The 18,384-nt window shown below is 51.7% G+C and overlaps 2 protein-coding genes across 4 annotated transcripts in view; both read right to left on the bottom strand.

Moving 5' to 3' along the window:
- LOC144482996 (uncharacterized) overlaps positions 1 to 18,384 on the bottom strand; it is a 191,368-nt gene that overhangs the window by 148,237 nt on the left and 24,747 nt on the right. The gene's annotated exons all lie outside the window — the stretch shown is intronic.
- Positions 1,399 to 4,529, bottom strand: LOC144483059 (uncharacterized). 3 transcript variants are annotated; one of them, XM_078201903.1, is made up of 2 exons: positions 4,476 to 4,529; positions 1,399 to 2,862 (listed from the first exon to the last, which is right to left on the bottom strand). In XM_078201903.1, the coding sequence occupies exon 2, from the start codon at positions 2,289 to 2,291 to the stop codon at positions 1,917 to 1,919; it is 375 nt and encodes a 124-aa protein (XP_078058029.1). In that variant the 5' UTR covers positions 2,292 to 2,862; positions 4,476 to 4,529; the 3' UTR covers positions 1,399 to 1,916. The 3 variants fall into 3 exon arrangements, with proteins under 3 accessions (XP_078058029.1, XP_078058030.1, XP_078058031.1); XM_078201904.1 differs by having other exon boundaries at positions 4,473 to 4,524; XM_078201905.1 differs by lacking the exon at positions 4,476 to 4,529 and adding an exon at positions 3,530 to 3,630.

Below are 18,384 nucleotides of genomic sequence, written 5' to 3'. Positions count from 1 at the left end.
TCCTAGAGCTGCAAGATTGGACTGTGATCTGTTTATTGTTCATCTTTATTTCAACACGGTTTCTAAATGATATAAATTTAAAATGAGGTTTGCAGACATGACGATCTATTGTTTGAGAGATGCGGTGGGGTACATGCTCAGTCTAACATGGGTAACTGACATTAGAGATCAGCTTCAACTGTCAGAATGAACATGTTTCAGTCCTGGATGGGATTAACAGCACCAATACCTGCAAAATATAACTTCTGTAATCACTGTGAACTCGCTGCTGTGTCACCAGATGGGGTAAGTGAGAGAATCCACTTCCACACTGGGAACAGGTGAATGGTCTCTCCCCAGTGTGAATTTATTGGTGGGTCAGCAGGTTGGAGGATCGAGTGAATCTCTTCCCCCACTCGGAGCAGCTGAACGGTCTCTCCCGAGTGTGAACTCGCTGGTGTCCAGTGAGATGAGATGATCGCTTGAATCCAGTCTTACTGTGAGAGCACCTGAATGGTCTCTCCTCAGTGTGAACACGTTGATGTTACTGCAGTTCCCCAGAACTTTTAAAGCACTTCCCACACTCTGGACGTTTAAAAGGTCTCTCGTCAGTGTGAACACGCTGGTGTTTTTTAAAATTCATTTATTAGTCACAAGTAAGGCTTACATTAACACTGCAATGAAGTTACTGTGTAATTCCCCTAGTCGCAACAGTCCAGCGCCTGTTCGGGTCAATGCACCTAAACAGCGCATCTTTCAGAATGTGGGAGGAAACTGGAGCACCCAGAGGAAACTCACGCAGACACGGGGAGAACATGCAAACTCCACACAGACAATGACCCAAGCCGGGAATCGAACCTGGGTCCCTGGCGTTGTGAGGCAGCAGTGTTAACCTACTGTGCCACTGTGCCATCCCCGTGTCTGAAGGTGGGGTTATGTCCTGAAACTCTTCCCACACTGTGAGCAGCTGAACGGTGATCTGCTGCTTCCGGCTTCTTCCCACAATCTCCAACAAAGAAAGCAGCTCCCTCCGCCAGCCACCCACACAACCCGCCCAGATAGATAAAAGCAAAATACTGCGGATGCTGGAATTTCAAACAAAAACAGAAAATGCTGGAAAATCTCAGCAGGTCTGACAGCATCTGTGGCAAGCCAACGTTTTGAGTCTAGATGACCCTTCCTCAGAGCCGATTGACTGCAGGTTCAGAGATGTGGATTCAGGGTTAGGGAAACTGGGAACTTGATCCAGTGGTCTAGCGGAAGGGAGGGAAACAGCAGAGGAATCTGATCAGATTGTCTCAATCTTAGTAACGAAGAAGCTCCATGAGCTCCTCACACTTGTTGGAGGTGAGGATGGAGGAGACAGGGGAGAGGGAGAGCCCTTCAAAAAAAACTAACTTGTTTCAGAGATATTGAAGAGTTGGCATTGTATTTAATACATAGTTGATTTATTTGACATTTATTTTCAATTTCCTAAACCTAGTCTGAGAAGTCTCTCATTGGTCAGAATACGTTGCTTGTAGATCATTTCAAAGGTTTCTCCAGTGGGAACTCAGTGTCCTTTCTGCTGAAATGACACTAAGTGAATCCCATCTGTCATTCGGGGCAGCTGAATGGTCTCTCCCCAGTGAGAAGCTGCTGTTTTGTCGGGGTGGCACGATAGCACAGTGGTTAGCACTGCTGCCTCAAAACGCCAGGGACCTGGGTTCAATTCCTGGTTTGGGTCACTGTCTGTGTGGCGTTTGCACGTTCTCCCCGTGTCTGCGTGGGTTTCCTCCGGGTGCTCTGGTTTCCTCCCACATTCTGAAAGACGTGCTGGTTAGGTGCATTGACCCGAGCAGGCACCGGAGTGTGGCAACTAGGGGATTTTCACAATAACTTCATTGCAGTGTTAATGTAAGCTAACTTGTGATGAATAAACTTTACTTTTTTCTACTTTAGGAGGGTGGCTGTTGAGTGAATCCGTTCCCAAACATGGACAAAGTGAATGGTCTCTCCCCAGTGTGAGCTCGTTGGTGTCTCAACAGGTTGGATGACTGAGTGAATCTCTTCCCACACTTGGAGCAGGTGAACGGCCTTTCCCCAGTGTGACTGCGCTGGTGTGTAATGAGGTCAGATGATCGCCTGAACCCAGTCCCGCAGTGAGAGCATCTGAACGGTCTCTCGTCAGTGTGAGTACGGCGATGGGACCCCAGGTCCCAGGAACTTTTAAAGCACTGCCCACAGTCTGAGCATTTAAAAGGTCTCTCATCAGTGTGAACTTGCTGGTGTCTCTGTAGGTGGGAGGACCGAGTGAATCCCTTCCCGCACATGGAGCAGGTAAAAGGCCTCTCCCCAGTGTGAATTTGCTGGTGTGTTAGCAGGTCGGATGACCGAGTGAATCCCTTCCCACACACAGAGCAAGTGAAGAACCGCTCCCCAGTGTGAACTTGCCGATGTGTCAACAGATTGGTAGAATTAATGAATGCTTTTCCACACTCTGAGCAGGTGAACGGTCTCTCCCCAGTGTGAACTCGCTCGTGTGTCCGCAGCGTTGATGACTGAGTGAATCCCTTCCCACACTGAGGGCAGGTGAATGGCGTCTCCCGAGTGTGAATGCATCGATGAGTCTCCAGCTTAGATTGGTAATTGAATCCCTTCCCACAGTCCCCACATTTCCATGATTTTTCCTTGTTATGACTGCATTTATGTTCTAACAGGTCAGATGATTGGTTGAAGCCTCGTCCACACACAGAACATATGCAGATTCTCCCCACTGTGAATGGTGCTTTTTCCTTCCATTTTCAAAATCCAATGATATTCTGGTTAAAATGAGCGACTGTCAGATCTTGATGTAATGCTCACAGTGAGCTTCGTGACTGCAAATCCTCCTGTTCTAATCCCCTGTGAAATTGATTTAAAATAGAAAAAAGGGAATGAGAGAGAATCCACAAAAACACAAACACAGGTCATGAAATTGAGGCCAGCACTAGGAAAAAGTGACCATTAAAACTGGTGCGTTGTCATAACCCAACTGATTCACTCATGTCCTTCACGGAAGGAAACCCGCCACTTGGTCTAAAGTTTTAAAGTTTATTCATTTGTCTCACAAGTAGGCTTACATTAACACTGCAATGAAGTTACTGTGAAAATCCTCTAGTTGCCACACCCGGCGCCTGTTCAGGTACACTGAAGGAAAATTTAGCATGGCCAATGCACCTAACCAGCACGTCTTTCGGACTGTGGGAGGAAACCAGAGAACCCAGAGGAAACCCACGCAGACACGGGGAGAATGTGCAGACTCCATGCAGAAAGTGACCAAAGCCAGGATTCAAACCCGGGTCTCTAGCGCTGTGAGGCAGCAGTGCCACTGTGCCACCCGACCTAGAATGTAGCCTCAATGGGAGGAGGAGAGTTGGGGTGGGGGAGAGGGCCTGGGTAAGACACTCTGTCACAAAGCCGTTGCAGACTTGATGGGCTGAATAGCCTCCTTCTGCACTGTAGGGATTCTATGAATGGACTCAAGGCTGGGTGAAGCATATTTTTAACCCACACGGGAGCCAAGGGTTACCAGTGGTGTGGGTATGCAGGGCAGGGTCAGGAAAGTTGTGTGCACACAAGCCATGATCCTGCTGAATTGAAAGTATTATTGATGGACCGAATGGCCTCTTCCTGAACCTAATTCTGATGTTCCTCTGATGGAGGGACACGTGGCCATGAGCAGATGGTGACCCTGAGCCCGGGCCCGTCGCCACGTCCTGAGCCCGGGCCCGTCACCACACCCTGAACCCGGGCTCGTCACGTGCCCTGAACCCGGGCTCGTCGCCGTGCCCTGAGCCCGGGCCTGTCACCGTGCCCTGAACCCGGGCCCATCACCGTGCCCTGAACCCGGGCCCATCACCGTGCCCTGAACCCGGGCCTGTCACCGCGCCCTGAACCCGGGCCCATCACCGTGCCCTGAACCCGGGCCCATCACCGTGCCCTGAACCCGGGCCTGTCACCGCGCCCTGAACCCGGGCCCATCACCGTGCCCTGAACCCGGGCCTGTCACCGCGCCCTGAACCCGGGCCCATCACCGTGCCCCGAACCCGGGCCCTGAACCCGGGCCTGTCGCCGCGCCCTGAACCTGGGCCTGTCACCGTGCCCTGAACCCGGGCCTGTCACCGTGCCCTGAACCCGGGCCTGTCACCGCGCCCTGAACCCGGGCCTGTCACCGCGCCCTGTGCTCAGACTGAGGAGACAATGATTTTCTCTCCTGGTAACTGGGACCCTGAAACCCAGCCCACTATCTATTGCGTCACGGGGATAGCCACGCATGCGCCCTGCTCCCTGCTGAACAAAGATGGCGGCAGCGGCACTGGGCCTGATCCCGGGAAAATCCCCACTGCGAAACACCCGGGACCCGCAGGCTCTTATTCCAGTCTTGCGGCCTACAGTGGGTGTTTGTGAAGCCTCCGCTCCCTCCCCACGCCGACTCCCGGCTCCATTCCTCCCTCCGCCCCACCGACTCTCACCACCTGAAAAAACGCGTCTCATGCACTCGGAGCAAAGTGACACCGCGCATGCGTCCCAAAAGAGCACCACGCCTGCGCACTGGACTCCTGTGGAGTGAATAGCGCACCTTCACATCCGCAACGAATGTTGGGTAATAGCAGCGCCATTGAATAATGAACCTGAGGATCAAAATAACGTCACCCAATTAAGAAAAATTACTTTAAAAAAAAATCTCACATTTTTGTGAATCGGTACTCTGTTATGTTCCATTCCTGAAAATTATTTAAACACCTGCTCTCCTCTGCGAATAAGCAGAAGTTTTTTGAACTGAAAGTTTTAAAGTTTATTTATCATACACAAGTAAGGCTTACGTTAACGTTGCAGTGAAGTTACTGTGAAACTTCCCTAGTCGCCACAGTCCGGCACCTGTTTGGTTCAATGAACCTAACCAGGACGTCTTTCAGAATATGGGAGGAAACCCTCGCAGACACGGGAGGAACATGCAAACTCCACAGTGACCCAAGCCAGAAATCGAACCTGGGGCCCTGACGCTGTGAGGCAGCAGTCCTCATCACTGTGCTACTACAGTGCTGTCCTGGCTTTCCAAACTGTTGTCCTATCTCTCCCCCCCCGCCCCCATCGTAGTGGGTCACATCTCAAACAATGACGAGACAGAGTACAGGAATGAGATAGAGAATCTGGTGAACTGGTGCAATGACAATAATCTCCCCCTCAATGTCAAGTAAACAAAGGAGATTGTCATCGACTTCAGGAAGCATAGTGGAGAACATGCCCCTGTCTACATCAACGGGGACGAAGTAGAAAGGGTCGAGATCCTCAAGTTTTTAGGTGTCCAGATCACCAACAACCTGTCCTGGTCCCCCCATGCAGACACTATAGTTAAGAAAGCCCATCAAGGCCTCTACTTTCTCAGAAGACTAAGGAGATTTGGCATGTCAGCTATGACTCTCACCAACTTTTACAGATGCACCATAGAAAGCATTCTTTCTGGTTGTATCACAGCTTGGTATGGCTCCTGCTCTGCCCAAGGATCTACAAAAGGTCGTGAATGTAGCCCAATCCATCATGCAAACTAGCCTCCCAACTATAGACTCTGTCTATACTTCCTGCTGCCTCGGCAAAGCAGCCAGCATAATTAAGGACCCAACGCACCCCGGAACAATCTCTCTTCCACTTTCTTCCGTCAGGAAAAGATACAAAAGTCTGAGGTCACGTACCATCCGACTCAAGAACAGCTTCTTCCCTGCTGCTGTCAGACTTTTGCATGGACCTACCTCGCATTAAGTTGATCTTTCTCTACACCCAAGCTATGACTGTAACACTACATTCTGCACTCTCTCCTTTCCTTCTCTATGAATGGTATGCTTTGTCTGTATAGCCGCACAAGAAACAATTCTTTTCACTGTATCCCAATAGAACATAGAACACTACAGCACAGAACAGGCCCTTCGGCCCATGATGCTGTGCCGAGCTTTATCTGAAACCAAGATCAAGCTATCCCACTCCCTATCATCCTGGTGTGCTCCATGTGCCTATCCAAAGCCGCTTAAATGTTCCTAAAGTGTCTGACTCCACTATCACTGCAGGCAGTCCATTCCACACCCCAACCACTCGCTGCGTAAAGAATCTACCTCTGATATCCTTCCTATATCTCCCACCATGAACCCTATAGTTATGCCCCCTTGTAATAGCTCCATCCACCAGAGGAAATAGTCTTTGAACGTTCACTCTATCTATCCCCTTCATCATTTCATAAACCTCTATTAAGTCTCCCCTCAGCCTCCTCCGCTCCAGAGAGAACAGCCCCAGCTCCCTGAACCTTTCCTCATAAGACCTACCCTCCAAACCAAGCAGCATCCTGGTAAATCTCCTCTGCACTCTTTCCAGCGCTTCCACATCCTTCTTATACATGAGACAAATCAAATCAAATCACCCACTGCTTCCTCACGGCAGAAAGGAAACCACTCGTTCACTAATTCAAACTCTAAGTGATTATAGATATTGCTGGTAAGAGCCCAGGATAAATTGTTATTTGTAAAGTGAAAATACATGAGCAACAGGAGTTAGTGAGGAGGGTGATGGTAATAACCAGGAAAGGTGTTTCAGAGGGGATTCCTTGGTATCCACCCAAAACACAGTCATTGTCACAGTTAAACCTTATTTAAACACTTGTCAGGACACGGACCCTGGTGTGACTGTGGTCAAAGAGACTGTACACCATAGGAAAGACTTTCCCTCATCGTTCACAGCAAATAAGGACTTACCCATCCTGCCCGATGAGAGTTTCTATCACAAAGATATCTCTAATTTTACTTGGGCCACACCTTAGAAAATAATTAATTTTGTTTATGCATCAAATTGAACAGATTTCTCTTTCCAGTCTTCAATATGTTAGATGATTACTGTTGTAGGTAAAGATACCTCTCAGTCTATTCGTAGGTCAAAATACATTGGTTTATTTTCACAATTGTGGGAGACCGTCCGGTGCCTAACACGGCCGCAGACCTCTCAGCAAATACAGGTTAAGAACATACATTTATACCCTTCCTTGCACGTCCGCAGTTTCCGAGGCCTCACAGGTTCCCAGGCTGTTGCTTGTGAACCTTGCTGCCTTGGGGTTTTCTTCACGGTTATCCCAAGGCTGTGAGTGTTGTTGTTCTCTGTGAGCACAGGTGGGGTATCTTACTAATGTACAAGGTTACAGTCTTCGCACAAACAAGTTAATTGGCATACAACAATTTATACGTAGGTACTTGTATAATGTATATCGGTACAGGCTATGAATATATATGAAGATATCATTATACGTCACAGAAGGCCGACATGTAGGTTTCCACTGTTACACAGCAAATACATAATTAAAGAATACAAAATGGTGGGTTAGCCAAATTCTTAAACAGAAAAACATACAACAGCTGTGCTCTTATCTGTTCTTGGATACATGAGCATGAAAACACCCAAACGTAAACATGAGTTCCACAGTATTTCTCACAATCCCCAAATATCACAGAATTCACTTTGACACTTTGAGTATTAGAGTTCATTAACCCATTCCCGACTTCACTCCCCCCTTTTGGTCGGGTGCCAGCTGGTCCACACATGGCCCCATGACCAATTCAGAACCACATGTTATCGGCGAATCGGCCGAGCTCCAGCTCCTTTGTCGGGGGGCCTGCCCCCTCTGCCTGTACACTTGCGCCTGCTGTTACTGTTTTGCAACAGGCGTTCAATAATGCCATACAAACACAGCAAGTAATTACAATTACAATTAATACAATCAATCCATGCACCCGGTACGCACCCACGACCCGAACCATTGCCCCAGCCATCCCAGAAGGTAATAATTGTGATATTGGTTCCCCTCATCCTGTATTGTTTTCGCCAGGTGTTTATTATGATCTGCTAAGCGAGTTATATTCTCCGAAGCATCGGGAATATACGTACAGCATTCCGAGCCAACTATGTTCCACCTTGGGAGGCTAGCACATAATCGAGTGCCAATCGGTTCTGTAATGCCACAGTCCGAATAGCTACGACCACTGCTGATGTTTCAGAGACGGCCGTGCTCACCTCCTCGAACCCGTCCTTAGTCTCATTCGCAATTCCCTTTAGGGTCGAGGCCATCCATATAAGTTCCTGTGCTGCCTTTGCTGTCCCATAAAGTGGGTAGGCTATCATGAAGAACCGTTCTGTCTCACAAATGGCTCGCTGAGCCCCAAGGGTGTTGTGGCCTCCAGCGGGTGTTTGTGAATCCCCCCCGCCCACCTCCCAGGGTTTCCTTCCTTCCCAGAGATCAGAGTCCTCATTGATTTGAGGCCAAAGTGTAACCTCTTATTTATTGTCCCCCTCCCCCATCCTCTGATGTGAACCATCCTCCAGTGGCTGAGCCAGGATGGGGCCGTTAACCTGGGCCTGTTCCCAGGAGGGAGGGAGGGAGAAGCCCCGCAGCTGCAAACCAGGGAGCTGACAATGATTCTGAAGGGTTTGCGGATCCACAAAGTGTTTCCAAATCCTCGCAGCCACCGCCTAACGCTGACTCCGCTTCTCCGGGACAAACAAGCGCCAAGGACAGCAATGACACTGCGCATGCTCCACATCACAATGCCCGGGGACTGATTGACGGCAGCTCCGGACCAATAGGAAGAGGGGGCGGGGCTGGAGGACAGAGCGGGAGTGGCTGATCCTCCAACCAATCAGAGTGAATGAGGGGCGGGGCCAGAAGCATGCGCAGTGCGGGTAATGGCGCGGACGGTCGGTTTTAATTTGGAAGCGAGATCAATACGAGGTAGAGGGCGGCGTGCGGGGAATGATAAATGTGGCGGGTGGGTGGAGAGGCTTTGTAAACATGTTGTTCAATCCCAAACCCCGGAAATGAACTTCCCGGTCCCCCCCCTTTGTACCAAATGGAGCGGCAGCTTGTAGTGTTAGACCCGGGCTGACTGCCGCCATTGAGGCTGCATGTGGGAGGCCGGCAGGGATTGTGATCGGAGAGGGAAGCCCTGACGTCACAATGGAATGGGTGGGGGTGTGATGTCACAATGGAATGGGCGATGGTGTGATGTCACAATGGAATGGGCGATGGTGTGACGTCACAATGGAATGGGTGAGGGTGTGATGTCACAATGGAATGGGTGATGGTGTGACGTCACAATGGAATGGGTGAGGGTGGGACGTCACAATGGAATGGGTGAGGGTGGGACGTCACAATGGAATGGGTGAGGGTGGGACGTCACAATGGAATGGGTGAGGGTGGGACGTCACAATGGAATGGGTGAGGGTGGGACGTCACAATGGAATGGGTGAGGGTGGGACGTCACAATGGAAATGCGAGAGGGTGTGACATCACAATGGAATGGGTGATAGTGTGACGTCACAATGGAATGGGTGAGGGTTCCAGATGAGCTGAGACTGGGCTGGAGTCGGGCGATGGCACTGACATGTGGCCCGGTGGCACAGTGGTTAGTGCAGCTGCCTAACAGTGCCAGGGACCCGGGTTCAATTCCAGCCTCGGGTCGCTGTCTGTGCAGAGTTTCTACATTCTCCCCGTGTCTGTGTGGGTTTCCTCCGGGTGTTCCGGTTTCCTTCCACAGTCCAAAGATGTGCCGGTTAGACGGATTGGCCATGATAAATTGCCGCTTGGTATCAGGGGGATTAACAGGTAAATATGTGGATAGGGCCTGGATGGGATTTTTGTCGGTGCAGGCTCGATGGGCTGAATGGCCTCCTTCAACACTGTATTTTATTAATCATTATTGTTAATTAATTACTATCAATGCTTCTATGAATGAAGGTGGTCTTGATGATGATGTGGACATGTGGCTGGAAGCTCATCTTGGGATGAACTATTTCACCCTGGTTGTCAACAGTGTGGTTCAGCCTCAGACAGTTGCCAGGAGGAGAGATAAAGTTGTTGGCGAGGGAGTGGAGTTTGTAGTGGGGACTGAACACAATGGGTTCAGTCTTCCCAGTATTTATATGAAATAAATTTCTGTTCTTTCAGTACTGGATGTCAGACAAGTCAGGATGGTGTGTGAGTTGGAGAGGAACTTGGAGCTGATCATGTTCACAGGGTTTGGAAATTCTGTCAAAGTTCCTGTTGAGTTGTAGATGTATAAAATCTCTCTCCTCACCTCCGGCCTCTCCTACTTCTCTCTGTTTCCACTCAGAGTGTGGAGATGCCAGCGTTGGACTGGGGTAAGCACAGTAAGAAGTCTCACAACACCATGTTAAAATCCAACAGGTTAATTTGGTAGAATAAGCCACAGGCTTTCGGAGCACTGCTCCTTCATCAGGTGAGTGAGAGTTCTGTTCACAAACAGGGCACAGAGACACGAACTCAATTTACAAGATAAGATAATGGTTGGAATGTGAGTCTTTACAGGTAATTAAGTCTTAAATGTACTGACAATGTGAGTGGAGAGAGGGTTAAGCACAGGTTAAAGAGATGTGTATTGTCTCCAGCCAGGACAGTTAGTGAGATTTTGCAAGCCCAGGCAAGTCGTGGGGGTTCCAGTTAGTGTGAGATGAACTCAAGATCCTGGTTGAGGCCGTCCTCATGTGATTGACAGATCCATGCTCACTGCTTCCTGCCCTGGACGCAGAGAGCTGAAAATTTCCATGCAGGCTGCCAGACAGATAGATGTCCACATTACTGGAGTAAAAATGTGTGGAATATACAGACCAAATTCACTTCATTCCCTACAGTTGCTGCAAGTCCCCAATTTCCCCCAGAATGAGGAAAGAAATGGAAAGGGGGAAACATTGATTTCCTCCCAGATGTTGGACAGAGGAGTAAGTTTCAATCTGAAGCTCATTGGACAACGTCCACATTGTGACGGCACAATGGAGCCCTGCCTGAATCAGCCAATAGGAATCACTCTGCTCCGTGTTCATGTCTCCGGGTTCCAGTGCGCAGGCCCGGGCGCGCGGACCCGGGAGCCCCGCCCCCACCCATTGTTCCCCTCCCCCTGCACCTCCTCGAGCCAAGATTTCCAGGCAACCGGCTGGCAGCTCCAGCCAGAGCGAGAAGCTGATCAGTGATCTCCCCCTCCCCGGGACTGTAAATGTGCGAGGGAGAGGGGAAGCTGTGCATGTGCAGGGGAGAACCCACCCTCTGATCTTCATGCTGAGGTGTTGACCAATGGGAAGAGTTGGAGGACCGGAAGGACTCTGGTCCTCCAGCCAATCAGAGCGTGGGCTTTGTGTGAATGAAGATTGGTCTTCAGACAGACTCAAACCTCCTCCTGTCTCAAACATTGGAGTTTGTTTCTGTAGTGAAGTGGCTTCACGTTCGCCTGAAACGCAGAAGTCCCCGGGTCAGAACCGGGCAGAAACTTGGACTTGTTTCTCTGATACATCTGTGAGTAACACACTTTCTTTTTCCACCACAGTTTGTTCACAGGTTTTTGGCTTCCTGCAGGGAGGAAGGGAAGGGGGAAGGGAAGGGAAGGGGGAAGGAAGGTGGGAGGTGAACTGTTGCCTGCCTGCCTGCTGCCTGGCCTGCCTGCCTCTGGAGGGTGTGCTCTCCCCGGAGGGAGGGAGGAAGAGAGGACGAGGAGTGACTGGAGAGGAGGGGGGGCGAAGTCATTTCAGACTGTCTATTTTTTCCATCTGCAGTGGGGGGGTGAAGATAACAGACTTTAACTGTTTGCGCCCGACAGGGCCCCAAGACCCAAGTCCCCCACCCACTGCTGCTGACCCCAACACCGGCACCCCCTCCCCTCCTGACTGGGGCACCGGCCCCCCCTCCGTGCCTTGTCCCTCATCTTCCTCCTGCTCCTGACCTCCTCTCTCACTCCAGGGAGAGAGCACCTGGACCCCCATCCACCTACCCTACCCTCCCTTATTTTTCCCTCCTCTTATACGTCGTGCCGTGCATCTGGGCAGTCTCGGGGTGGGCGTAGCACTCCCTTGATTACTATGGCGGCATCGCCAGTGTCGCCGGTGGCAGAGCCTTCTCAGCCCACTTATGCGGGCGTGACGGCTACCAGAGCCCCCGCCGCTCCCAAGGCCCTGCCGCCATTCTCTCTGATCACCAGACAGCTCGGGGTGAAGTGCTACGCCCACCCCGACATGTCCATCGAGGCCTGTGTCAAGGCAATGGCTGGGGTTGTCGGCCCCTCAGCCATTGTCGCGGCCTCGAAGATGTACGGCCGGGCCGTATTCTTCCTGAACGCCGAGCGGGCGGTCCACCTCGCCCTGGAGAGGGGGCTCACGGTGGGCGGGACGTTCCTGGCGGTGGACCCATTGGAGGCCACCGCCCATAAGATCCCGTTATCGAACGTCCCGCCCTTCCTACTGAGTGAGCTCCTCCTCCCCCACCTCCATCTACTGGGGGAGGTCAGGTCCGGGGTGCAGCCGATCCCGCTCGGCCTCCGGGACCCCTCCCTCCGCCACATATACTCCTTCCGGCGCCAGGTTTTTGTCCGCCTGGCCCGGGAGGAGGAACTGGAGGGAGGGTTCAATGTCCCCCACGAGGGGACCACTTACTGGGTCTTTTGGTCCGCGGACGGTGTGCGGTGCCATGCCTGTAAGGAGGTGGGGCACGTGAGGAAAAACTGCCCCGTCTCCAAGGCCGCCGACCACCAACCCAAGGCGGCCGCAGCTGGCACCGCAGCCCCCTCTCCCCCCAAGCGAGTACCATCTGCCCCCCCGCGAGGGGAGGCCACGCCGGCAGCAGCTGCCACCTCAGCTGCCGGCGGGGGGGAGAGTGGAGCCTCCGCGTGGCCAGAAGGCCCAGAAGGGCACGACAAAAAAGAAGGGGGGTACCGGAACCCCGGCCCCCAAGAAAGACACCCCAACCACCCCGGCAGCCGGCTCGGGGACTACCTCAGTCTCCACCTGCACCCCCCCCCCCCCCCCCATCTGCCGGGCCCATGGGCTCTCCGGGGCCGCAGATGCCCAGGATCATGGGCCCGAGCATGGGGGGGGGGGGGTTAGCGACCCCGAGCCGTCAAAACTGGCGACGCCGCCACCTCGGGGGGACGTGACGGGGGAGCAGGGGGGGGTGCGGCAAGGCGAAGAGGGGCCTCACTTGCCCGAGAGCAGGTTAACAAAAAGAGGCGAGGCCCCTCGGGCACCGTAGAGTTCGAGGTCTGCGTGCCCCTCCCCCCTTGTGAGTCATCTCCTGCCGTGCCCCCACCTGTCTTTGTGCCTTGTCCCCTGAAAAAAGGGGGCAAGGCACCCTATAAATCGAAACGTGTGCTGCCTCAGTCCCCCGGCGAGGAGTCCCCGGGGCCGGGTGGCAGCGGGGCCCCCACGGCTCTGTTCCACCCGGTCGATTACAACCCGGAGTTCTTCTTTAGCATGTCAGGGGACTGGGGCAACACCCCAATGTTCGTGTCCCTATCATCAGGTGGTCCACGGGAGGAGGCCAAGTGGGTGACGGCCAGGAAAGGTAAAGCTCGGGTGATTGAGGGCACCCTGGTGGATGTGCCCCTACACAACAAGTACTCCTGCCTGAGTACTGTTGGGAGGGACAGCCCGCCTGGGGGAAGCAGCAGTGACCGTGTCTCCGGGGTGGAGTCCGGCCCTGTAACTCAGAGGGCTAAAGAAAAGAGGGGAAGGCGGTATTAATCGGGGACTCGGCAGTCAGGGGGACGGACAGGCGATTTTGCGGAGGCAGGCGGGAGTCTCGCATGGTGGTCTGCCTCCCTGGGGCTGGGATCCAGGATGTCGCTGGGCGAGTCCCAGAAATCCTGAGGGGGAAGGGAGAGGAGCCGGAGGTAGCAGTACATATTGGTACCGCTGATGTGGGAAGGAAGGGGTCATGAAAAGAGAGTATAGGGAATTAGGGAGACAGCCGAGAAGGAGGAAAGCAAAGGCAGTAATCTCAGGATTGCTGCCTGTGCCACGGGAAGGCGAGGACAGGAATGGAGTGAGGTGGAGGATGAATGTGTGGCTGAGGGGCTGGTGCAGGGGGCAGGGATTCAGGTTCCTGGACCATTGGGACCTCTTCAGGGGCAGGTGTGACCTGCACACAAAAAACGGGTGGCACTTGAATCCCAGGGGGACCAATATCCTGGCAGGAAGGTTGGCTAAGGCTACTGGGGAGAGTTTAAACTCGATAGGTTTGGGGGAGGGGATCAGAGTGAGGAAGTTATCTCGCAAACAGAGAAGGGTTATCGGCAGTGCAAGAGGGTGGATGGACAGGGAATAGAGAAGGGGAGAGCTCAGACCAAAGGATTGAGATGTGTTTACTTTAATGCCAGGAGTATAGTGAATAAAGGGGATGAGCTCAGAGCGTGATCGATGCCTGGAAGTATGATGTGGTGGCCATTACGGAGACTTGGATGTCTCAGGGACAGGACTGGATACTCCAGGTGCCGGGATTCAGATGTTTCAGGAAGGACAGGGAGGGAGGCAAGAGAGGGGGTGGAGTGGCACTGCTGATCAGGGATAGTGTCACAGCTGTAGAGAAGGTGTATGCTGTGGAGGGATTGTCCACCGAGTCTCTGTGGGTGGAGGTACAGAGTGCAAAGGGGCCGGTCACTTTGCTGGGAGTTTTCGATAGGCCGCCTAATAGTAACAGGGAGGTGGAGGAGCAGATAGGGCAACAGATCCTGGAGAGATGCAGTAATAGCAGAGTTGTTGTGATGGGAGACTTTAATTTCCCAAACATAGATTGGAATATCCCGAGGGTAAGGGGATTGGATGGGAAAGAGTTCATTAGGTGTGTTCAGGAGGGTTTCCTGACACAGCATGTGGACAAGCCTACAAGAGGAGAGGCTGTACTTGATCTGATACTGACCAATGAACCTGGACAGGTGTCAGATCTCTCAGTGGGAGAGCATCTTGGGGATAGCGGTCATAACTCTATCTCCTTTAGGCTTGCATTAGAAAAAACGAGAGGATCAGGCAAGCCAGGAAAGTGTTTATATGGAGTAAGGGGAAATATGAAGACATTAGACAGCAAATTAGAGGAGTAAATTGGAAGGAGGTATTCTCAGGGAAGTGTACTGAAGAGAGGTGGCAGTTTTTCAAGGAATGCCTGTCTAGAGTTCTACAGAACAACGTTCCGAGCAGACAGGGAGGTGTTGGTCAGTTAAAGGAACCGTGGTGCACGAAAGCTGTGCGGGACCTAGTCGAGAAGAAAAGGAAAGCGTACAAAAGACTCAGAGCTTGGCAAAGATAGGGATTTAGAAGAGTATACGGCTTGTTGGAAGGGACTAAAGGAGGAAATTAGGAGAGCCAGAATGGGTCACGAGAAGGCCCTGGCAGGTAGGATTAAGGAGAACCCCAAGGCATTCTATAAATATGTGAAGAGTAAAAGGATGAGACGTGATGGAATAGGGCCTATAAAAGGTGATGGTGGGAAAGTCTGTACGGAACCAGTAGAAATGGCAGAGGTGCTCAATGAGTATTTTGCCTCGGTTTTCACAGAGGAGAAGGACCTGGGTGGATGTACTGCGGGTTTGTGGTGGACTGAAAAGATTGAGTATGTGGACTTTAAGAGGTTGTGCTGGAATCTTTGAATGGCATCAAGATAGATAAGTCGCCAGGTCCGGATGGGATGTACCCCAGGTTACTCAGCCTGGGGAGGTTTGTTGCTGGCTTTAAAAAGGGATTGCCTTGGAGGTTTCAGCCTCACTGTTCCACAGAGAGAGCTGAGGGTAAGCGAGAGTGTTTTTTAGTGGAGATTTATTTTTTTTTTCAGTTAATTTTGTGCGTAAAATCGGAGGGTTTTTTTTCAAAACCGGAAGTAGGCCTGGGGAGGTTTGTTGCTGGCTTTAAAAGGCAGGCAGCACTTACGAGCGGGCAGTGGAGCAAGTGAAGCAGAGTGGGAGCTGTCAGGGCTTTGGCTCACAGGGCTTGTGGGAAGCAGAGTGAGAGCTGTCAGGGCTTTGGCTCAGAGGGCTTAGGCGGTAAGGGCGAGGCAGGGCAAGTTATTTTTATCCAAACCTGTATCGGATAAGGGTAGCTATGAGTGATAGGCCAGTTCGGTGCTTCCGGTGTGGGATGTGGGAGTTCCTGGAAACACCTAGCCTCCCAGAGGTTCACATTTGTGCCAGGTGCGTGGAACTGCAGCTCCTGAGGGACCGTGTCACAGAACTGGAGCTGCAGATTGCTGACCTTGATCTAGTCAGGGAGAATGAGAGAATAATTGACACGAGTTATAGGGAACTAGTTACACCGGGGCATTGGGAGGAAGACACGTGGGTCACAGTTAGGAGGAGTAAAGGTCAGAAGGGTAGTGTACCAGAGAGTACTCCAGTGGCTGTCTCTCATAATAGGAAGGGCTCGGCGATAGGTGTGAGAGGGGAGGGGAGTGAGCAATTAGTGGAGGGGTCACCTGTGGTTGTCCCACTCCAAAACAAGTATATTGTTTTGGATAGTGTGGAGGAGGATGACTCTCCAGGGGTAAGCCACAGTGACCAGGTCACTGGCACAGAGTCAGGCTCTGTGGCCCGGAAAGGAAAGAGAGGGGTTAGGAGAGAAATAGTGGTGGGGGATGCGTCGGTTAGAGGCACGGACAGGCGATTCTGTGGGTGCAAACGGGACTCCAGGATGGTAGTCTGCCTACCTGGTGCTGGGGTCACGGATGTCTCAGAGCAGATAGCAGGCATATTAAAAGGGGAAGATAATGAAACGGATGTCATTATACACATTGGTGCAAATGACGTAGAAAGGAAGAGCAGGGGGATCCTACGAGAGCAATTCAGGGAGTTGGGAAATAGACTAAAAAGTAGGGCCTCCAGGGTGGCCATCTCTGGGCTGCTCCCAATGCCTCGTGCCAGTGAGGCTAAGAATAGGGAGTTGGTACAAATGAATGCCTGGCTAAAGGACTGGTCCAGGAGGGAGGGCTTCATTTTCATAGATCAATGGGAGGTTTTCAGGAGAGGATGGCACCTGTACAAGAGGGAGGGGTCACAACTAAGTTGGAAGGGCACAAATATCCTGGCTGGGAGCTTTGCTAGTGCAGTTCGGGGGGGTTTAAACTAGTATGGCGGGGGGTGGGGATCAAACTATTAGGTCTATAAGTGTGGAGGCTGGGGACGAGCTTGGGGCTGGGACAAGGCTGGCAAAGAAGAAGAGCACTCTGGGGGAGGACGACCTCACTGAGCCTGGAGGTCTGGAGTGCTTATACTTCAATGCAAGGAGCGTAGCAGGTAAGACAGACGAACTTGGGGCCTTAATGCGCACGAGGAATTTGGATGTGGTTGCGGTGACAGAGACTTGGTTGAAAGAGGGACAGGACTGGCAGCTGAATATTCCAGGGGACAAGTGTTTTAGGCGAGACAGAGGAGGGGCCAAAAGAGGTGGGGGAGTAGCGGTATTAGTTGGAGAGCATATTACAGCGGTGCAGAGGGAGGACAATTCAGAGGGGTCATGTAATGAGTCACTCTGGGTGGAGCTTAGAAACAGGAAAGGCGCAGTCACTATGTTGGGGGTGTACTACAGGCCCCCCAACAGCCCAAGGGAAGTGGAAGAATGGATATGTCAGGAGATACTGGATAGGTGCAGGAAAAATAGGGTTGTTGTAGTGGGAGACTTCAATTTCCCTGGTATAGACTGGAAATCGCTGAGGGCAGGTACTCTGGATGGGGAGGAATTTGTAAAATGTGTACTGGAGGGTTCGTTGGAACAATATGTAGACAGCCCGACTAGAGAGGGGGCTAGACTGGACCTGGTACTGGGGAATGAGCCCGGTCAGGTCTTCAAATTTTTGGTAGGGGAACATGTGGCAAATAGTGACCACAATTCTGTTAGCTTTAGGATAGTGATGGAAAAGGATGAGTGGTGTCCCAAGGGTAAGGTGTTGGATTGGGGGAAGGCTAACTTTACTGGGATCAGGCAGAAATTGGCATCTCTTGATTGGGAGAGGCTGTTTGAGGGTAAATCCACATCTGGTATGTGGCAGTCTTTTAAGGAACGGTTGTTAGGGCTACAGGACGAGCATGTGCCTGTAAAAAAGGATAGGAAGGGTAGGATTAGAGAACCGTGGATAACCAGGGAAATTGAGGGACTGGTCAAAAAGAAAAGAGGCGTATGTTAGGTCCAAGCAGCTAAAAACGGAGGGAGCTCTGGAGGAGTACAAAGAAAGTAGGAAAGTACTCAAACGGGGAATTAGAAGAGCAAAAAGGGGTCACGAAATGTTCTTGGCAGACAGGATTAAGGAGAATCCCAAGGCATTTTATTCATACGTTAGGAACAAAAGGGTTGTTAGGGAAAAAAAATCGGACCTCTCAGGGACAAAAGTGGGGACTTATGCTTGGAGCCCAAAGTAGTAGGGGAGATCCTAAATGAATACTTTGCGTCGGTATTCACAAAGGAGAGGGATGTGTTGACTGGGAGTGTCTCTGAGGGGAGTGTTGAACCGTTGGAGAAAATCTCCATTACAAAGGAGGAAGTGTTAGGTTTGTTAGAGAATATAAAGACTGACAAATCCCCAGGGCCTGATGGAATCTATCC

This window comes from Mustelus asterias, unplaced genomic scaffold (assembly GCF_964213995.1).
Source record: "Mustelus asterias unplaced genomic scaffold, sMusAst1.hap1.1 HAP1_SCAFFOLD_44, whole genome shotgun sequence".
Lineage (NCBI taxonomy): Eukaryota > Metazoa > Chordata > Chondrichthyes > Carcharhiniformes > Triakidae > Mustelus > Mustelus asterias.
This window is presented reverse-complemented; position numbering and strand designations above follow the sequence as displayed.